This window comes from Myzus persicae, unplaced genomic scaffold (genome assembly GCF_001856785.1).
Source record: "Myzus persicae strain clone G006 unplaced genomic scaffold, MPER_G0061.0, whole genome shotgun sequence".
NCBI lineage: Eukaryota > Metazoa > Arthropoda > Insecta > Hemiptera > Aphididae > Myzus > Myzus persicae.
In genome coordinates this window covers 242,459-260,785 of record NW_019103076.1, presented here as the reverse complement: position 1 = coordinate 260,785, position 18,327 = coordinate 242,459, and the positions used below count along the sequence as shown (strand labels likewise).

Below are 18,327 nucleotides of genomic sequence, written 5' to 3'. Positions count from 1 at the left end.
CTGTACACAGTACTAAAATGCGGCAGACGGTGGTATCTCAGAATAGCCAGATGCCAGAATAGCTAATAAGTATTTAATATTTACTATATTTGGAATAATCATGGGCATAAATTAAAAATTTACAGAGAAGGAATTTTTATATTTTATTATTTATTTGAAAAATCCAAATTATTAAAATTCTCAGGTGGTGCATTTGCACCACTTGGCCCCCCCCCCCTCCGGGCGTGCCTGCGGCTAACTATATGTATTATTATGTACCCATACCTACTCACCTATTATTGATATATCTATATATAACTAAGTAGATCGATATTCGATCGACAGTATAATGCATAATAATATAATATAATATTTTAAGATTTGTACGTGTTGATATAAATATGTTAATACTGTAAGTTGTTAGGTACCTATACCTGACTATAAAATATAAAATTGATGTTTTTGATACTTGGCGATACTTCGCAGAATTATTATTTATTAATAAATTTAGTAGCAAATCGATTTATATCGCCACGAGTCGCAATTGTTTGTAAATTACTATAATTACTAATGATTGAAGTTCAAACAATTTAAGGGTTGTGTTATGGCAATAAAACTCTTATTTTTGAACGAAAATTTCAATTTTTTACTCTAAATTGTAAGCAGATATTTATTTTTTTGTAAATCGTTTGCATCAAATATTACAATATAGATATTTGGTACCTATAGTCTGCAGGGCTGGGCAAGATACCTCAAACAAAGTATCTAAATACAAGATTCAGGTATCTGAGATAGGTACGTATAATATATACTTTATACATTTATTTATATATATTTATTAATTTACCACGGAAATAATTTTATCACGTTAAATTTTATTGAGCGCTAGCTGATCCCGTGCATTTTGTTGCTCGTTAAAAATGCCAACTCTATATGAGATTCGATTGTAATAATGCAAGCAGTTCATTATCAGGTATGCAATCTACCTCCGGTGTATTGACCCCGCTATGGGTGCATACTCTATATGAATAATATGTTTTATTTTTATTGCGGACACGCAATATTAGTGACACATTATTAATATTTGATATTATTATTATTTTTCTCATTACCAATAGCGACCATTTATAAACAAAAATTTCCATCATAAATCTCAAAATCCCTGTATGAGCACCTCCCAGGGTTGGACCTCTCCATTTTTAAACTGGCTTATCTTCTTCCAGGGGTCTAATCTATCTCTGTACCAAATTTAATCGCACACGGTCCAACGGATTAGGAATGCGTAAAGGATAGACAGACGGATATTCATTTATATATTATATTATTATACATAAATTATTTATATTACCATAATATTGTAACTTATAATACCTAATATGGTAACTTATAATACCTAATATGGTATTATTTATCATTAACAATATAATTTTAAACGACATTGGATACGCTTAAGTACTATACAAATAAACAAATCTTTTTTTATTTAAAAATGATAAGATTTACATTTTACAGTCTATAAAAAGATTACGTACACAATAAGCAAGTACCTATTATGATAAAAAAATATTTTTATAAATTGGCAATGTTTATTTATTAATTAATTAAATGTTTGAATTAAGGTGATTTCAATATTTATATTCAATGTTTTAAAGTATATTTCTGGTTAAATTTAAAAAAAACTAATTTTTTGAACAATAACTTAATTGACAAATAGGGAAACTGTTGTTGTTATGTAAATGGAACATAATTTTTTAATTTATCTAGTATCTTAATCGACTTAATCGTAAGAAGATACGAGGTACAAGTCAAATTAGTATTTAAATACACGATACAATAATACAATATACATTCAAATTATGTATCTCGACACAAGATTCATATTGTATCTCATAAATGTATCTTAAATATTAGTATCTAAGATACTGCCCAATCCTGTTGGCATACAGTAATGTTTAGTCTAGTCTCTGGTATACTTATTAATTATTAGTAAATAGTAATATACCTACTCAGATAGTCTAATAATTTTTACAAATTATAAAATGCTAGTATGTTTTTATTAATAACTAATAAGTATTTTTACTTATTAGTACTATATTATTTTAAAATCAGAGATTGTTGCAACTAGTCAACCAAAAAGTTAATAGTTTATTTGAGCAACCACTTATCGATTCTACCGTCTTAGGAGTCTGAAATTATTTTTACCTATATGTGACCGTCGTGAACACTATAAGAACTTCGATGCACATGTGATTGTGAGGCTATGTATATTGTACTTGAATTTATTTTGACAATAGGAATTGAAACTGTACATTACTGTAATGTATAAATTAGTTTTACTATAAAACTATTCATAATTATTAGCCCAAACCAACCACATTTTGATTTTTGGAATTCACTCAAACGGTCTACGCTCTCTTGTACAGTCGGGTAAAAATGTTTAATGTACATTTTCAGAAAACTGACACTGAACTATTAGATAATTTATGTACATATAATTACATAAACATACAACTAACTATTTAAGGATGTACACAATATAGCAAAACACTTATTAACACTAACGGAATGTCAACGATAGAAACAGGATCGACGAAACCTCAACATGACACAAATTTTCGACGTTATATATAGGGCCTGATTCTGACCCTGAACAGAACAAGAAAATTCTAAACTTTTTAAAACCAACCACTCATATAATCTAAGGATAATTACCCATAATATAACATTTTGTAAATACTTTCATTAAGTTTAACTAAAAATTAAGTAACTTAAAAGTTAAAAGGTCTATAAATTCCTTTTCTGGAGTTTCTACAAATAATTTAAAGGGGCAGAAATTCGGATTTGTAGGTAGAGTTTGGAGATTCTCGAAGGGAACTCTGTATTAACTCTCTAGAATTTCTTGTGTTACTTATTAGGGCTGTTACAAATGGACCACCAAAAATATATTACTTTAATACTGAGTTTTTCCATTTCACTGTTAGTTACTGTGTCGATCTAGATTAACTTGTTAAATAAAAAAATGTTTTCTGGACCTCGTCATTTCTTTTTAAAGTATCCGCAATTCTGGTTTACTCATTGAAACTAATTTCTGACCCCTGCGCAGCAGCCCTGCTATTAAGTGTTAACCATATATAGGTACAATCATTTATTATAATCAATGGTACCTACAGTGTAAACAAGTCATGACGCATTATATATTACCAGTTAGTTGTTAGGCTACAACCATAGGCGCAATTTCAATTTTTGACTTAGAAGGCTATTCGTGCATATATATTATCAAAAAGACACGTGGGGGGGGGGCTCTGTCCCTCACACCACCCAAACAAACATTTCCTATACAATATACAACAAGATATATACTATATACACTATCCACAAGTCACTACTGAAAAATACATTCATCTAACATGCATATCTTATAATTGCTAGGTGGATAATAAGATAATTAAAAAAATAAGTAAGTGGGTGACGCTTTGCTGTACAATAAACCTATTGTAACCACAGGTGGGTCAGTGTAATGGATGGTGTTAACTTAAAATAACTATACAAAAAAACTGTGTTTATATATTTTTTAGATTTTTTAGTTACAGAATGAACTACTTACGTGGACCTTTGTTTTAAATTTTAAATCCTTAGCTATAAAAGTGGAACGTTTGAATATTTTTAACTACTATATAATTTGTAAATATTCAATTTAATAAATTTTGTCAACATTAGAACTTTAAACATTTATAAAAAAATGGTGCCTATGTATTTTTAATATTTTTCAACTGCAATTGTAACAATATATCCGGACCATTTTATTAAATTATAAAGCTTTTTGAACCAACGAATAACATTTTATTAATAGTTCTGGAAAAAAAACCAAAAAAATTAAAAATTAAAAATGTTCATAAACAGCTCAAATTGAGTTAATATCATTTGGAAAGTATAGAAAATGATAAAGTAATCATATAATGGAAATTTCAAGTAACTACGGTTGTTCGTTTTAGAATTACAACAAAATAAAAAAAATCACTCCATAATTAAGCAAGTGAATATCAATTTTGTAAAAATTTGAACTTCAAACGTTAATAAATATTTAATTTGACTTTCCGGTGGACATTATTTTTTTGATGAAAATTAAAAGTAGACAAACTTATGAGAAATTTCGTATCAAATTTTAAAATCTTAGATATTATAAAAAGAACAACTTTTTATGAATTTCTACCACAAAATAATTTACAATTTTTCGTGATTCTTATGAATTGTGTCAAAATTTAAGCTAAATAAAGTTTTTTAAATACAAACCACTTTTTGTGGGAGGGGGGTATCGGGGGGTTGGGTTGGGTAGGGGAGGTATACGGTTGGTATCGGGGGGCTTAGCCTCCAAGCCCCCTCACAAATTGCGCTTATGCCTTTACCTACTACAGTACTACTGGTTATTACTTGCATTAGGTACCAAACTACCTACTTCGTTCCGTCATTTTATACATTTTTACGACATACATAATAGAACTCTATTAAAATCCTCTACTGCCAGCTTATTTAACCTATATTAAAATATGGCTCCGTACTTTGGGATATTCGTAGGTATACCTTTTTTAACTGAGAGTGTCCTGAGAATGTTTTTCCCAGGTGCTTTCTATATTCTCAATATCCCATGACTATACACCAATGGATAAAGTGCTGAGTTTATCTAGGCTAATCGTCAGTAACTCTAAGAACTTTTTTCAAATTTTATTGACTCTCCTTCTCTACTTGGCGAAACTAGCTTCCTGTGCTGGCAGGAGGATGACGAGTGTAATTATTTATAATCAGATAATCGAGACGCAGTTAGTAAAGTCGAGCAGAAAAACATGTACGCAATTTTTATACCTGGTAAGCAATAGGTACGTATGCAGCCAACTAACCATACTTCATGTTTTCATCTAGCCATTATTCTGGGTTTATTGTTATTTTATTTTATTCTAATTATTTATAGTGGGTACCTAATATGTTTGTTATTTTAAATTTTTTTTTATTGTTTAACGGTTTAATCACTGTTATTTACATTCCATAAGGCATAATTGTGCATTTGCCCGTAACAATGTTATATAAGTAAATAATAATAAATATTATTACTATATTAAAATGTATAATTCATGAAATATATATAAAAAAAACAACCTTACCTGATATATGTGTAACCTGCAGCATAAAAGAAAGTATTATTACTGTCAATCGTTTCATTGTTATATTGTTCACTCTATAGAGTACCTATAATAGGTCAGGTGAGTAGGTATATCTTACAGGTTTTGGTATCATGTAACAAATACTAGCAAGAACAAAATAAACTTTAATTTATATAATAAACAAGCTAGATAATTATTCGGAGAAATAATTAAAAAAACAATAGCAGCATATTATACTCATTATACCTGTAACGTGTATACTGATATTCCTAGTGCCTACAATAACCTATATAGTAATAACTTATTAATTTGATAAATATCTTTAGACTCAAGTAGTAGATACGCATATAAGAGACCCAACAACATCTATAAATGTCATACCCATCCACCTAATATAATATAATTTAATAAAATATTATAATATAACAAAATACTTAAGTGTATAACAATCTAAAAAAGTGAATAGATAAGTAGATACCATTGTAATATAATATTTATTAATGGAGCAATAATACAATTTTTTTCTCATTGTTATTATTTATTTATTTTAAGTTAAGACATTATAGATTATGGCAAAGTCGGAAGTGCTTTGCCTTCAACGGAAAACATATTCATACACTGTACATCACGTCGTGCAATAATTTTTTAGGTTGTGTAAAAAAAGATACCCATTATTAGAATAAAATTTAAAACAATATAGCAAAAATCCAATAAAAAAAATAAACCTTTAATTTTAAGATATCCGAGATTGAGAATTTGATATAATCTTAATAATATGTATGAACATTAGTTATAATTAGCAATGCTGGAACAAATTCCTTTTTATAAAAAAGAACGAGAAAAAGAAACGAGTTCTTTCCAATTTTTCGTTCCTTCGAGTTTCAATTTACACAGATATGTGAATAATTTTAATTAAAATATTGTTTTTCTTAATGTGTATATTGCCAATTGGAGGTCATTATCGAGTGTCAAAGTTAATCGTATAATATAATATTAATTTATACTGTTAAAAAAAAAATATTTAATAGTCATATTCTTAAATTAACTAGTAAATTATAAATGTACTTGTAAGTTGCAGGTATGTATAAGTATAAATAAACAGTTAAGTACCTAAGTGGCTAAGTATAAATATGAAAAAAACATTGATGGTTAAAACATAAGAATTTTTATTTTATTTGGAACTAAAAAAGGAACTCATTAATTTTCCAAAGGAACAACAAAGGAATTTTTTTTTAAGGAACAAGGAATTGAACGAATTCCTTTTTATAAGGAACTTTCCAAACACTGTACCTAATACATGTTATTACTAATTATTGATAATACAAAATACATTAATAATTAAATTATAGTTTTTATTTTTTTTGGAAGATATTCAATATTAATAACAATAATAACACATTATAATAATCACGCAATTAACCATAAAACATATTTTTATTTAGATTTCTTACTTTAGTATTACCATTAGCCATTAGGTAAAATCATAATGTATGATTTATATCAATCAACACTAAATTATGTATAATATGTATATACAGGATGATTTTTTAAACATGCTAATCCCCATTTTTTCTTAAATAACACTTTTATTCAAATTCTGATTTTTAGAATTTTTAAGTGGGTATATTATTATAGTAAAATATTATATGTATTATTCATTATACTTTCATAATTTTTACAAATTATTGGTATTGATGGATTAAAAGTAATTACTAACATTTTAAAATTATCTAAGCCTTTAACCATTACCATATACATATTATCATTAGTACACAAAGTTATATATCTCAAAAACTACTAGTTTGTATTTTGATTTAAATACATCAAAATTCTTAAAAATAATTTGCTAAATAATTAAAAATTAAAAGGGGCAGGGTGTTTATACTTGGAAAACAGAAGTTTGTATAGTCACAGGATCACCTTTAAATGGTAGAAAAAATATCAAGTATTCAAAAATATGGTGTTCAAGTGTACTTCAAAATTCTAAAAATCAAAATTTGAATATATGTATTATTTAAGCATAAAAATAGGGTGAGCATGCTTAAGAGATCACTCTGTGTATATAAACTCTCATTTAAATATTTATATTAACATATAGCATATAGTCATAGGCGAGCATTAGACTCAGAGACTCTTAGTTGTGGGGTACACTGTGCATATTAAAAATGAAGACTCACAACAATTTTGAAAGCTATTAGTTAATAATTATCGTATTATTATATAGGCAATCTTTATCAATTTTTATAGTGAATTAATAATAACAATAATATTGTTTCTTGTATAACGTATGAGAAATAAAACTCTTTATAAAATTTAAAACTAATTTTAAAACATAATAATATCACAGAAAAAAATATAAATTATTATTAGAACCGATGTTCAAAACCTTTGGCCATGCCAGTCCATCTATTAGGTACTGATAAAAAGTACAAATTCATTGCAGCAATAAATCGATTCTTGTATTCTTCTGGAGAAATTATTGTAGGTAATTTACCTTGACCACCAAGGAGTCCTGATTTCTTTACCATTGTTTCTATTTTCTTGTCCCATGTAAAAGTACGAATGTAATCTGTAAAAACGGAATTTATCAGTAATGAACTAAAATTGTTTAAAAAGTTTTTATTAAAGGTATTAAAAAAAAGGAATAAATAATAAAATTTCTATTGATTGTAAAATAATCATGAAATTTATTCAAAACTGTATATATGTACTAAGTCTGGTGTGTGTAGAATTTAGTTATTGGTATGCCACTATGCCATCATTGTTTGGAGATAGCTCTGACCTTAATTAATAAAATTATAAATTACCAATGATTCCTAATACTAATTCACCAGAATCTTCATCCAAGCCAACTAATAGGGAGTAGTCCATGACAAGTTGTGAGGTGAGAAACTCTGCATCGTCATTGATTGCTTGATTTAAAATTATTTTAGAATGAGGGTGAACATATAATGGTGATTCACATGACACTAAAGTAAGAACCATAGTTATTTTAGATTATATGTTTACAGTTATCATTTAAGAAAAGAAAAAGATTTTTTTGGTGAAACTTACTTTTAATAAGATTTTCATCCAACAATACAATCTCTCCATCTTGTGAATTTGGATCCACTAATCTATTTCTAACGGATCCTTTTAGATCAAATATATGAGAAATATTTTTATTGTAAAAAAGATTCTCCATTACTAATAAGTTTGAATTGAATGATGACCCTTTGACAGTGTTGCGATACCTTACTTTATAAACTCCAACAATCTTACATAAAAGAGTGGGTCGTCTATTTGTCTGACGTGAGTGTATATATGCAAAATATTGAGGTGCAAATTCTAAAAATGGTAATATCTCCAAACGAGACATTTCCTTCAATACAAACCTGTCATCTAATAAAAGAAAATATTAATGAATATTATACAATGCATAGAGATCTCAATAACATACATAAAATAATAATAAAAACATAATATTATAAATAAATTACCTTTTGTCTTACAAAAGTTTGACCCTGATTTCCCACCTCTAGCCGACCATGAAATACATCTTGCTAAAGAACGTATGTACATTTCTTCTCCCGATACAAAAAAAGTTTCTCTTAATTTTGCAAATTGTTTAGCAAAATAAACTTTCACATTGAAATTGGTTGTAGAATCTGAGAAGGTTATCTGTACAAAAGAAAATGGTTGGTACATCAAAATAAAATAAGAAAATGATTGTTTAGATTTGAAAAATAACATCATAATATGTATTGTAATAATGTATTTATTTGTAAAATGTAGTACATACCTCAATGTGTTGTTTCGATTTTTCATCTGTCTCTTTTTGATCGTTATCTTGTTCAACATGTTCAACGGTTGACCTATTTAAATTTTAAATTTATAAGGGCAATTCAATACATAACATACATATACTTAGGGTCATTTAAATTTGTGCAATAAAACTAGAATCACACTAAGATCCTAATCACTATTGTTAATACAAAATTTGGATCACCATATTAGTATTGATATTAAATTATTTAGGCTTACATTAATTCTGTATTTGATATGTTGTTTTGATAAAAAGATGTGCTCAATGTGAACGCAATAATGGAACTGGGTTCTTTTTCATAAATTGATATAGGAGTTCGGCAGTGTATGTTCAAAACATGGTGTTCTGTAGTTTCAATTGGATTCTATAAGTTAATGATATTGTACATTATATTATAGTCATTGCACTTAAGTATAAAATACATACAGGAATGATTGCAGGTGGTGTAGATGATGGTAAAAATTGTGATAAAATTGTTTTAACACTTTTTTTATCGGTTTGAGACATAGATAATTGAGACTTAGGTTCATTAGGTACATTACTGTCAACTGAAAAAAGATAATGAAAAAATATAAATAAATAATTTTACTGTTAATGATTGTTGTAATAATATCTACTGACAATCATCAACAGCATCACTGTCACTGTCTGTTGTAATATCACTCTGTGCTTGTGGTACAGATAAATAACATTTTTCACTCGAGCACAATATGTCGGAATCGTTTAGATTTTCAAAATCATGTTCAGCAGCTATTTCCGATTCAGATACTAATGAATGTTGGCTCGGATGACTTGTAATGTTATGTTCTTCAACAACATAACGACTTGAGTCACATTCAAAATTCATGATTTCTTCTAAGACTTCAGACAAATTATTTGATTTGGTTTCACTTTTCCTTTGAGATTTATCTTCTTTTTTAATAGCTGCTTCTATTTTTATTAACTTAGAATTCCAGTTGATTGTGGCTTCACTTACTGCCCTCCTCAACAAAGTCATTGTATCATCCAATTTCCATATTGTGTTTAATATTGTCCCTAATAATAAACATTATAGGCAATAAACATATAAAGAATACTATACTCTATTCAAGTTAATAAGAAACCTCGGCTGCGACAGGTTTTCATCTGGTGGCAGTCAAGCAACACCTGTTAGCCACCTCATCCGAGTCAACAACATTATGTATGCTTCATATGTAGTTCAGCAATGTCCCTATGCACAATCAGCCGCCGAGGTTTCTCCTTGAAGTAAATATATATGAAAATACATAATATCAAGTACCATAATTGGTATCCTTATCAGTTAGCGTTGGAGAAGTAATTCGAAGTTGTATATCATCCACTCTCTGTTTGAACAATCCTTGATCCTTTTGTAATTGTTGTTTCAATGGTAAAAAATTTACTGAAAAGTATAATACATGGATTTTTAATGGACATGGATATAGTTGATTAAGTTTTTAATTTTACCATTTGCTTCCAAAGCTAAAGAACATATTTTGTTCATAACGGCATTAAATATTTCGTGTCCCATTAAAGCCCACTGTTTCACTTCTTCCAATATATCAGGACGGTATTGGCTAACTTTTATAGGGACTATTTTTAGTTTTAAACTAGGTAATCTTATTTCCCACATTTTAATATTCATGTATCTACAACAAAAATTAAAATAATATTTAAAACTATTAAATTAATTCAAATTAATTATCCTTGAACATACTCAAATGATGCTATTGTTTTGTTGTAGACAAAAAATTGAATATAATCTTGATTTAAAAAGTGGTTGCAATTAGGTAATGCACGACAAACACACTGCTGAGAATGAAATTTTAGTTCCAGGTATTTTGCAAAAGAAAATGACCAAGTATCATCTGACAATGGTACTACAGGTGTTATCTAAGTAAAACAATCAGATAATTCACATATTTATTTTATTTTTACTATTAATAATTATTGGCATATCAAATTTTACTTACTAAGGAACATTTCTTACAATAAGACCAAGAATAAATTAAATTCTCATTGTATGGAGGATCAATTAAACGACCACTAATATTAGATAACAAAAGTCTAAAACAACTTTTATCATGTATGAAACGACGTTCATGTCTATTCATTGGGCTGTCACACGAATCAGATGGGCATTCATATGTTTCACGAAAACAATATCTTTCTAAAAATCTACCTAAGCATATTTCATTAACTCCATAGAACTCCATAAATACTAACCTAGAAAAAATGTTTATAATTAAATTTATACAATGTATGAAAGATACAAATAATAAATAATTCTATAAACCTAGGTTCGACACAAAATGAAGGTGCATTATTTGATTCTGGACAAAAACTATAAAACATCACAGGCAATCTTTGATGATTGATAGGATCAAATATGTCAACAAGTTTTTCTTTTTTGGAGTAATTATTTTTTTTAGATTTTACAGATGATTTTTCTGATTGATTGTGTAATATTCTTCCACCTTGAGCTCGAAATAAAGCCAACATAGTTTGAACTTCATCACTATTTATATCTTCAGTTAGTTTAGATATTATAAATGCATGTTTTGGTTTTAGCTGTAATACAAAAAACAGTAAAAAGTGAGATGAATTATAATTATAACACATACAAGTATATATCTAAAATGAGTTAAAGTAATCAGTTAAAACTAAATTTAATTTAATTTTAAACAGTGTCAATCGATTTTTTATTCCAAATTTAATGTAATCTTGATGATAAGAAATATTAATAAACTAGCCTAGAAAAAAAAAGTAGTTATCCGTCAACAATATAATTACTTAATTAATAAAAATATTTGTCTCTGAATCATAAAAATATACATATTAGTAAATAGTTAATGATAAAAGAATTATACAACTACATTTATTTCCAATTCCAACTGTCCATTTTCTTGATTGGAGTCTATTGATGATTTCATATTATTTAGAATTTGTGATACATAAATATGTTTTGAAAAATATTTTCGCAATTTACAACGTTTTCCAATATCTGATTCTAAGTATGGAACTGAAAACTAAATAAAGAAAAATGTAATCATATTGTTTAATACAAATAAAGTAATTCAAAAGACAATAATAGTGTTGTTTTTTTTTATTTACATTAACTATTGGTGATAACGAGAGTAACGTCAAATTTAAAAAGTATTGATATTTATTGTCTTGTTCCGTATTGGTTGATAAAGGTTGTGAATTGTTCACTTCAGATAATTTTGATTGATTATTAATATTTTCATTTACAGCATTATTATTTTCATTTGACAAAATTGATGAATCAGTGAAAGAGTCATCGTGCAGTTGCTTATTTTTCACTGGTGGTGATGCAAATTGATCCATTATATAGGATTTTTCTAATTTCCAATTATATATCATTAATATTAGTTGTCTAAGTATACGCTTTAATATCTTTAACTGTTTATTAGAACTGCCTCTAAGCAAAACTGAACACCCTCGTTCAGGTACTGGGCATCCTTCAAAAAACATTAAGGCTTTGTTACCAAAATTTTCTACATAAAATTGTTGACATGTTCCTAAAACTGGTTTTCCCATATGTGCATCAACCGAAGTTAATATTTCTGCACCAGTGCATCGAGCAATACGTTCCAGAACAGATGTTTTAACATTTAATACTAATGTAACTCCCATTTGATTAAAAAGTTCTTGTGCAATTCTAGATACACTTTTTTGCACTAATACAAGATCAGGTTTCATTGACACAATACGGCTCACAATATTTCTGAAGTAATCATGCTCCTATATAAAATAATTTAAATTACAAGAAGAATACAATTTGTATTAAAACAGATACAGCACTTGACTTCAAAAGAGAAGATACCAGTTATGTGCACTATTTTACACTTTCTACCACTACCACCTATGCATGTAGGTGCTTGCTGCCGGACAAAAATTGGTTGTCGCCTGGTATCTTCACTTCTGGAATGGAGTATAGTTTTACTAAGTTTACCTGCATAATAACAGGTTCTAATGATAACAATTTTCCTTCAACACGTTGGTAAATTATTGAACATTGAAGTAGTAAAATTTTAGGTCCAGATATTCTCGACGCCATAGCTTTATTGGCAATATTTTTTGAACATACGATACCACTAACAATACAGCTATCATTCCGTTCACCTCCTTCTAATTTTTTTATTTGTAAATAACTGAAAAAAAAACATCATGTATATGGATTATGAATATAAGAGTAAAAGATGAAATGTAAATTGTTTTTTTGCAATATTAAAAAATATTTAATGAAGAAGTGACTCTAAGGATGAATTAAGAGGATGTCATACCTGTATGTATCGTCACTAGTCACATTCGTCACATTCATTCACTAGTTTCTATAGTGTGTTGTTAGTTTTGATATTAGAGTAAATTAACCTATAATCAAACCTTTGGATAAAGTCCGTGTTCCCTCATTGGTTTTTTACTATATTTTAATTTTTAAGTGAGTTATGAGGATGTGAGACAACACATGTGGGTGTGATGTCCTCTTAAGAGAATATAAATAATTTGAGCTTTTTATGGTAAGTCAAAAATTAAATTATAAATCTAATCATATTTTAAAATCTTAGTTTTATTTAAGTATCTCTAACAGATAATATTGTAAACTAAAAAAAAATTACTTACTCGCAAATACTCATATTTTCTGTATCTGTAGATAAATCTGGAGAGAGTTCACCAATAACTAAGTCAGAAAGAGCAATCAAGGTGTCAACCCAATTAACGGAGAGGCCATTCTTTTTCAACATTTGTGTGACAAAGTTCAATTTATGATCTTCAAAAATATTTCTAAAATGTTAAACCATGCTAATTAATTGACTAATTAGTAGAAAGTCATTATTTAATAAAAACATTTAAGAATGAATTATGTAGTTACTAATAAGTAATAAATATTTACTAACGTTAAGTAATTAAAAGTATATGCTTCTTTATAATCTTCTACCAATTTTTTAGGGGAACTCCAATTTTTCATAGCACCAAAATTATTACGCTGGTAAGTCATTGCAATAATATCCAACAACTTTATTATTAATGTATCTATAGGTCTTGGTTCTACAACTAAAATCATTATTTTTTTTTTAAATATAAAATTATATTTTAGTAAATTAATAATTTATTTTACCAGAATTTTGTTTTAGTTTTTGTGAACTAGGTTTTGAAATTTGAACAGTGTTATTATGAAGATCTAAATCTAATTTGAAACTTCCATTAGAAACATTTGAACCTTGCTTTTCTATTAAAAATATATTTATAGAAACAAAATGAATAAAAGGCAATTTAGTTAAAAATTTGCTTATATGTATGAGTAATAAATATTAAAATTATAAGTACCATAAATTTTAGATTTTGTATTTTTACTTTTCTGATTCTTATGCGACTGATTCGGTACCACTGAACAAAATCTATACAAACAATTCCCATCTAAAAAGTCTCCTTCATTCTCCATAACATCTTCTATGTATCCAGCATCCAAAAGCACTTGCCCTATTGCTGTACCATGCATTCTAAATTTGTACAAATTGCATATTAAAACTATTACTCACTAATTAATATTCACTAGGTATTTAAAATTGTATCTAATACTGTAGGTTATGATAGTAATCATAGCAGACACAGAATACTGAAACGCTATAATTTTAAAGAATACATTTTACCTGCTAGTAACTTTCCCATGGTTTAATAGCCACTCAATTAAATTGTTTCCGAGAAAACAAGAATGGTAACTTCTTAAATGGTATCGGTGTGTTTTTAAACTTAATCCACCATTAATTTGTGTCAATTCTTCAAACAAGTTATTTAGATTATGAGATACATTTGGATCCTCAGGAGTTTCTATAGGAGATAAATTACCTAACATGTTTGATCTAATGAATAAAAAAAATAGATTAAAATTAAAAATTTTAAGTTGGATAGGTGTGATAAAAATTTACCGGGATAATGCAAAATTTTCTTCTTGATAGCCAACAGAAATCTTTCTACTGGGAGAATTTGTTGTTTCAACTATGTTTTCAAAGTACTTTGTGTTTGTGGGTACATTACAGTTTGTTAAAACTTCATTATTGGCCAATTTCACTTGTAATTCATTTCTAAGTGATATTAAGTCTGGGGATAAAACTACATCTTTAGCAACAGACTGTAAGTAAGATAATACTATTTTGCAACAGTATGTACAAACTCTGAGGTCCCCTAGGAAAAAACATTTTTAGTTAATTATAATAATTTAAAAAATCAATAAAAAAAATAATTATATTATTTATTTATTAGTTATTACAGATAAAATTAGTATTAAATAAACATGCATAAATCTCACCAGAACACCCCATAATTTTTCCAGGTATTTCTTGGTAACAACATTTTGAACAAAATATTTGACCACATACTCTACAATGGTGACGCCTCCGAAAAGTTGTAAATTTTTCACAACAGTCATAACACTCTTTACTCACAGAGTCAGGCATCCAATACTGTTTTAGGTCAGTATTTCTATAGGATGGATAGTCCTATAATAATAATATAAATCACTTAAGATACATGTGCTTTAATAATTTACTTACTCCTGATCGAATCGGTAATAAATTTCCAACTCTTTTAAGAATATTTGGTAAATTTCTTGCATCTATGGCCACAAGAGCTTGTGAAGTATCCTTTTCTGTCTGATTCTGATTATGGAAATAAATATATGAATTAGAGCTCTGAATTTGTAGAAAAATGCATTATTTTTAGCTTCATGAACATAAGATTTGAATTAGGCAGTAACAAATGCAATTTTTTTTTAATTAGTTTTTATTTTTACGTGTTCTTTACACATGATGCATTGTTAATTCCATTGTTGCTTTTAAATTATAATTCTAAGTAGTGCAAGTTTTTCTAATGCATTCATCAATTAATAGCCATAATAATATTATATATTTATATTTTAATAGGTTAAGACAATTATACCTTAAGCAACAATTCTCAATTGAATTGAATAGGCATACTTATAACTAATGAATGTACATAAAATACCTTAGCGATTTACAAAATATTTATATCCATCAATAAAGATGTTATTTACAATATATATTACTAACATTTTTTTTTTGTTCAATTTAAAATGTTTTATTACTTTATTTTACCTAGTATTTTTATATATTAAATGTAAATATTAAATAACAAAATTCATATTTGAATAGATTCAATATTTTGGGTAGGTAATTAAATCAATTAGATATTGATATCTACTTCAATAATTTTTTTGTTGTTTTTAGGATTATACTTACATTACTAACAACCATTTCAGCATTTGTATCATTGGCATCTGTTGGACTTGTCTTAAAGTTAAATACTTTAGCAAAGAATGAACCAACAGATGATTGTTCTTGTTCGGGACTTAACGGAGCGAACTCCGTCAACGCTGTGGTCGTATGGAGATTAGTCATGATTAAGATAAAACCTCAGTTTTTCAGCGATATTTTAATTTTTCAATACAAGTCATCATGCATATTATTTATTACAATATACCTAAATAAAAGTTAAAATAAATTATAATAATTGACTAAACATTACTATCTTTGATAATAGTTTTTACTTTTTAAACAATTTAAATTGTATTATTTAACCAACGTGATAAGACATTTGATAATAGATATATTACATACATTCTATATAATAGCTATATAATAAGTAATAAACTAATAACCAATTAATGTCGTATTTAGTATTACTATTAACAGGTGCTAGGTGGACGCCAAGATTAAATTCAATAGTAAATAGTAAATAGTATACCCTGCCACAAGGTCGTGCTCTTTGGTGGGGGGTGGGAAGGTGTAGTATCCCCCCTTGGCGTATTTTTGTCACATTAAATAGGCATATTATGATAAAGCAATTAATGTAAGTTTATATATAGACTTTTTTTACAGATATCTACTACAGAGAAAATTGTGTGTATATTTAACGTGGTCCAACTGTCGGAATAGTAAAAAATTACTACCCCTTCCCCCTCACCCCTTCAAAAAAGCTAAATATGCCACTGACCTGCCTAATTCATAAATCGTGGTCAGTGCCCAGTGGTGAGTTTGGACAAAGTCAGTACCTGTCGTTATAATATGTTATCAAAATATAGCATGTGTGTGAAATACCTATCCGTTAACAGGTGGCAACATTTTCGCTACCGCGTGAATAGAACTTGTTAATTGCTTAATGTTTTTTAACTACCGACTACCGTCCTACCACAGAAGTTAGTAAGCTGTAGGTACCTAGGCACCTAGCCACTTAATAGTATAAAATATGTTAAGAGTTATTGATAATAGTACACCATGAACATATAATATAATATATGTATGTGCGACTAAAGCTAATAAATTACATTAAAAAAAAATATATAAGTATAATATAATTATTATACTTTTATATTATATTATATTATGTCTCTGACGTATATATATTTTTATTATCTATATATCTATAAATCTTCATGTAGTACTGTACAATTGCACAGACGCACAGTGGGCCCCTAATTGATTTTGTGGCAGTAGATAGTGGTGCCGTAATGGAACACGGAACTGATTGAAATCTAAATAATACCGGCCAATGCCGTTAGCGGCGTTGGGTTAGATTAAACCTCACTAAACCCAACTTAACCTAACCAAACCCGGCTCAGTCGGCTCGTCAGTTGTCACTGTGCTGAGAAACGACGCCGAGGGTACTGGGAACGCACGTGACGAGCCGCGAGGCACACCACATGCTGTACCAAGTTTAAGTATCTATCACTATTCGGCATTCACCATTCCAACGGCACGTCCACGGTTCCTACTTTGTATTCTAAATAAGTTTTAAATATACCGACCGTAACGTTTCCTATGTTATTCCACTTTTCTTAGGTTGATCTATGCCCCAACCGCCCAAAATGTCCGATACCTAGGTCTACATCTAGACCGCAGGTTGACTTGGGCAACTCACACCCACAACAAAAGACTTGCATTGAATAATCGCTCTCGCCAATTACGTTACCTATCGTCTCACATCACAACACATCAACTTAAAAAACAAGCTACTATTATACAAACTCCTACTCAAACCGATTTGGACATACGGTATCCAATTCTGGGGTAGGTACAGCCAAAAAGTCCAATTTAAGCAAAATCCAAGTCTTCCAATCAAAATGTCTCCGCTAAATAACCAAAGCCCCTTACTATGTATCCAACGACACTCTACATAGAGATCTAGCCATTCCAACAGTTCAAAACGTCGCAAAAACTTTCTACAAACGCACACACTCCAAGCTCCACAGCCATCGCAATCCCCTGATTTCCGAGCTAACCACCAACGCTATTCCCGGAGACCCCAGAAGGCGTCTTAAACGTACCTGGTGTCATGAACTACTTACATAAAATTGTA

The 18,327-nt window shown here is 28.4% G+C and overlaps 2 protein-coding genes across 7 annotated transcripts in view; both read right to left on the bottom strand.

Annotated features, from left to right (window-relative positions):
• The window catches only part of LOC111033724, a 10,234-nt gene extending 4,847 nt beyond the window's left edge, over nucleotides 1–5,387 (bottom strand). For 2 of the 6 annotated variants that reach the window (XM_022314615.1, XM_022314614.1), the window contains exon 1: nucleotides 5,133–5,385. In XM_022314615.1, coding sequence (XP_022170307.1) covers nucleotides 5,133–5,190 — 58 coding nt within the window. In that variant the 5' untranslated portion in view covers nucleotides 5,191–5,385. Of the gene's footprint in view, nucleotides 1–5,132 lie in introns of all 6 variants that reach the window. The other 4 variants (XM_022314616.1, XM_022314618.1, XM_022314617.1 and 1 more) reach the window with 3 other exon arrangements.
• Nucleotides 5,388–7,227: 1,840 nt separating this feature from the next.
• On the bottom strand, nucleotides 7,228–16,680 carry LOC111033729 (putative 1-phosphatidylinositol 3-phosphate 5-kinase). Its single transcript, XM_022314620.1, has 26 exons — nucleotides 16,520–16,680; nucleotides 16,212–16,452; nucleotides 15,507–15,611; nucleotides 15,263–15,452; nucleotides 14,883–15,138; nucleotides 14,607–14,816; nucleotides 14,284–14,456; nucleotides 14,075–14,185; nucleotides 13,854–14,010; nucleotides 13,579–13,740; nucleotides 12,911–13,109; nucleotides 12,049–12,699; nucleotides 11,811–11,963; nucleotides 11,231–11,505; nucleotides 10,908–11,160; nucleotides 10,652–10,827; nucleotides 10,402–10,583; nucleotides 10,217–10,336; nucleotides 9,559–9,972; nucleotides 9,364–9,485; nucleotides 9,156–9,301; nucleotides 8,914–8,986; nucleotides 8,612–8,792; nucleotides 8,187–8,513; nucleotides 7,940–8,101; nucleotides 7,228–7,701 (listed from the first exon to the last, which is right to left on the bottom strand). Exons 2-26 carry the CDS (start codon nucleotides 16,368–16,370, stop codon nucleotides 7,499–7,501), a joined length of 5,160 nt encoding a protein of 1,719 aa, XP_022170312.1. The 5' UTR covers nucleotides 16,371–16,452; nucleotides 16,520–16,680; the 3' UTR covers nucleotides 7,228–7,498.
• Between the last annotated feature and the right edge of the window lie 1,647 nt (nucleotides 16,681–18,327).

Coding starts and splice junctions, on each gene's coding strand:
- LOC111033729 (XM_022314620.1), bottom strand. CDS start 16,370: ATGACTAATCTCCATACGACCACAGCGTTGACGGAGTTCGCTCCGTTA. Junction 13,741..13,853: donor TATACTTTTAATTACTTAAC/GTTAGTAAATAT, acceptor TTAACATTTTAG/AAATATTTTTGAAGATCATA. Junction 10,337..10,401: donor TTTAGCTTTGGAAGCAAATG/GTAAAATTAAAA, acceptor TATACTTTTCAG/TAAATTTTTTACCATTGAAA.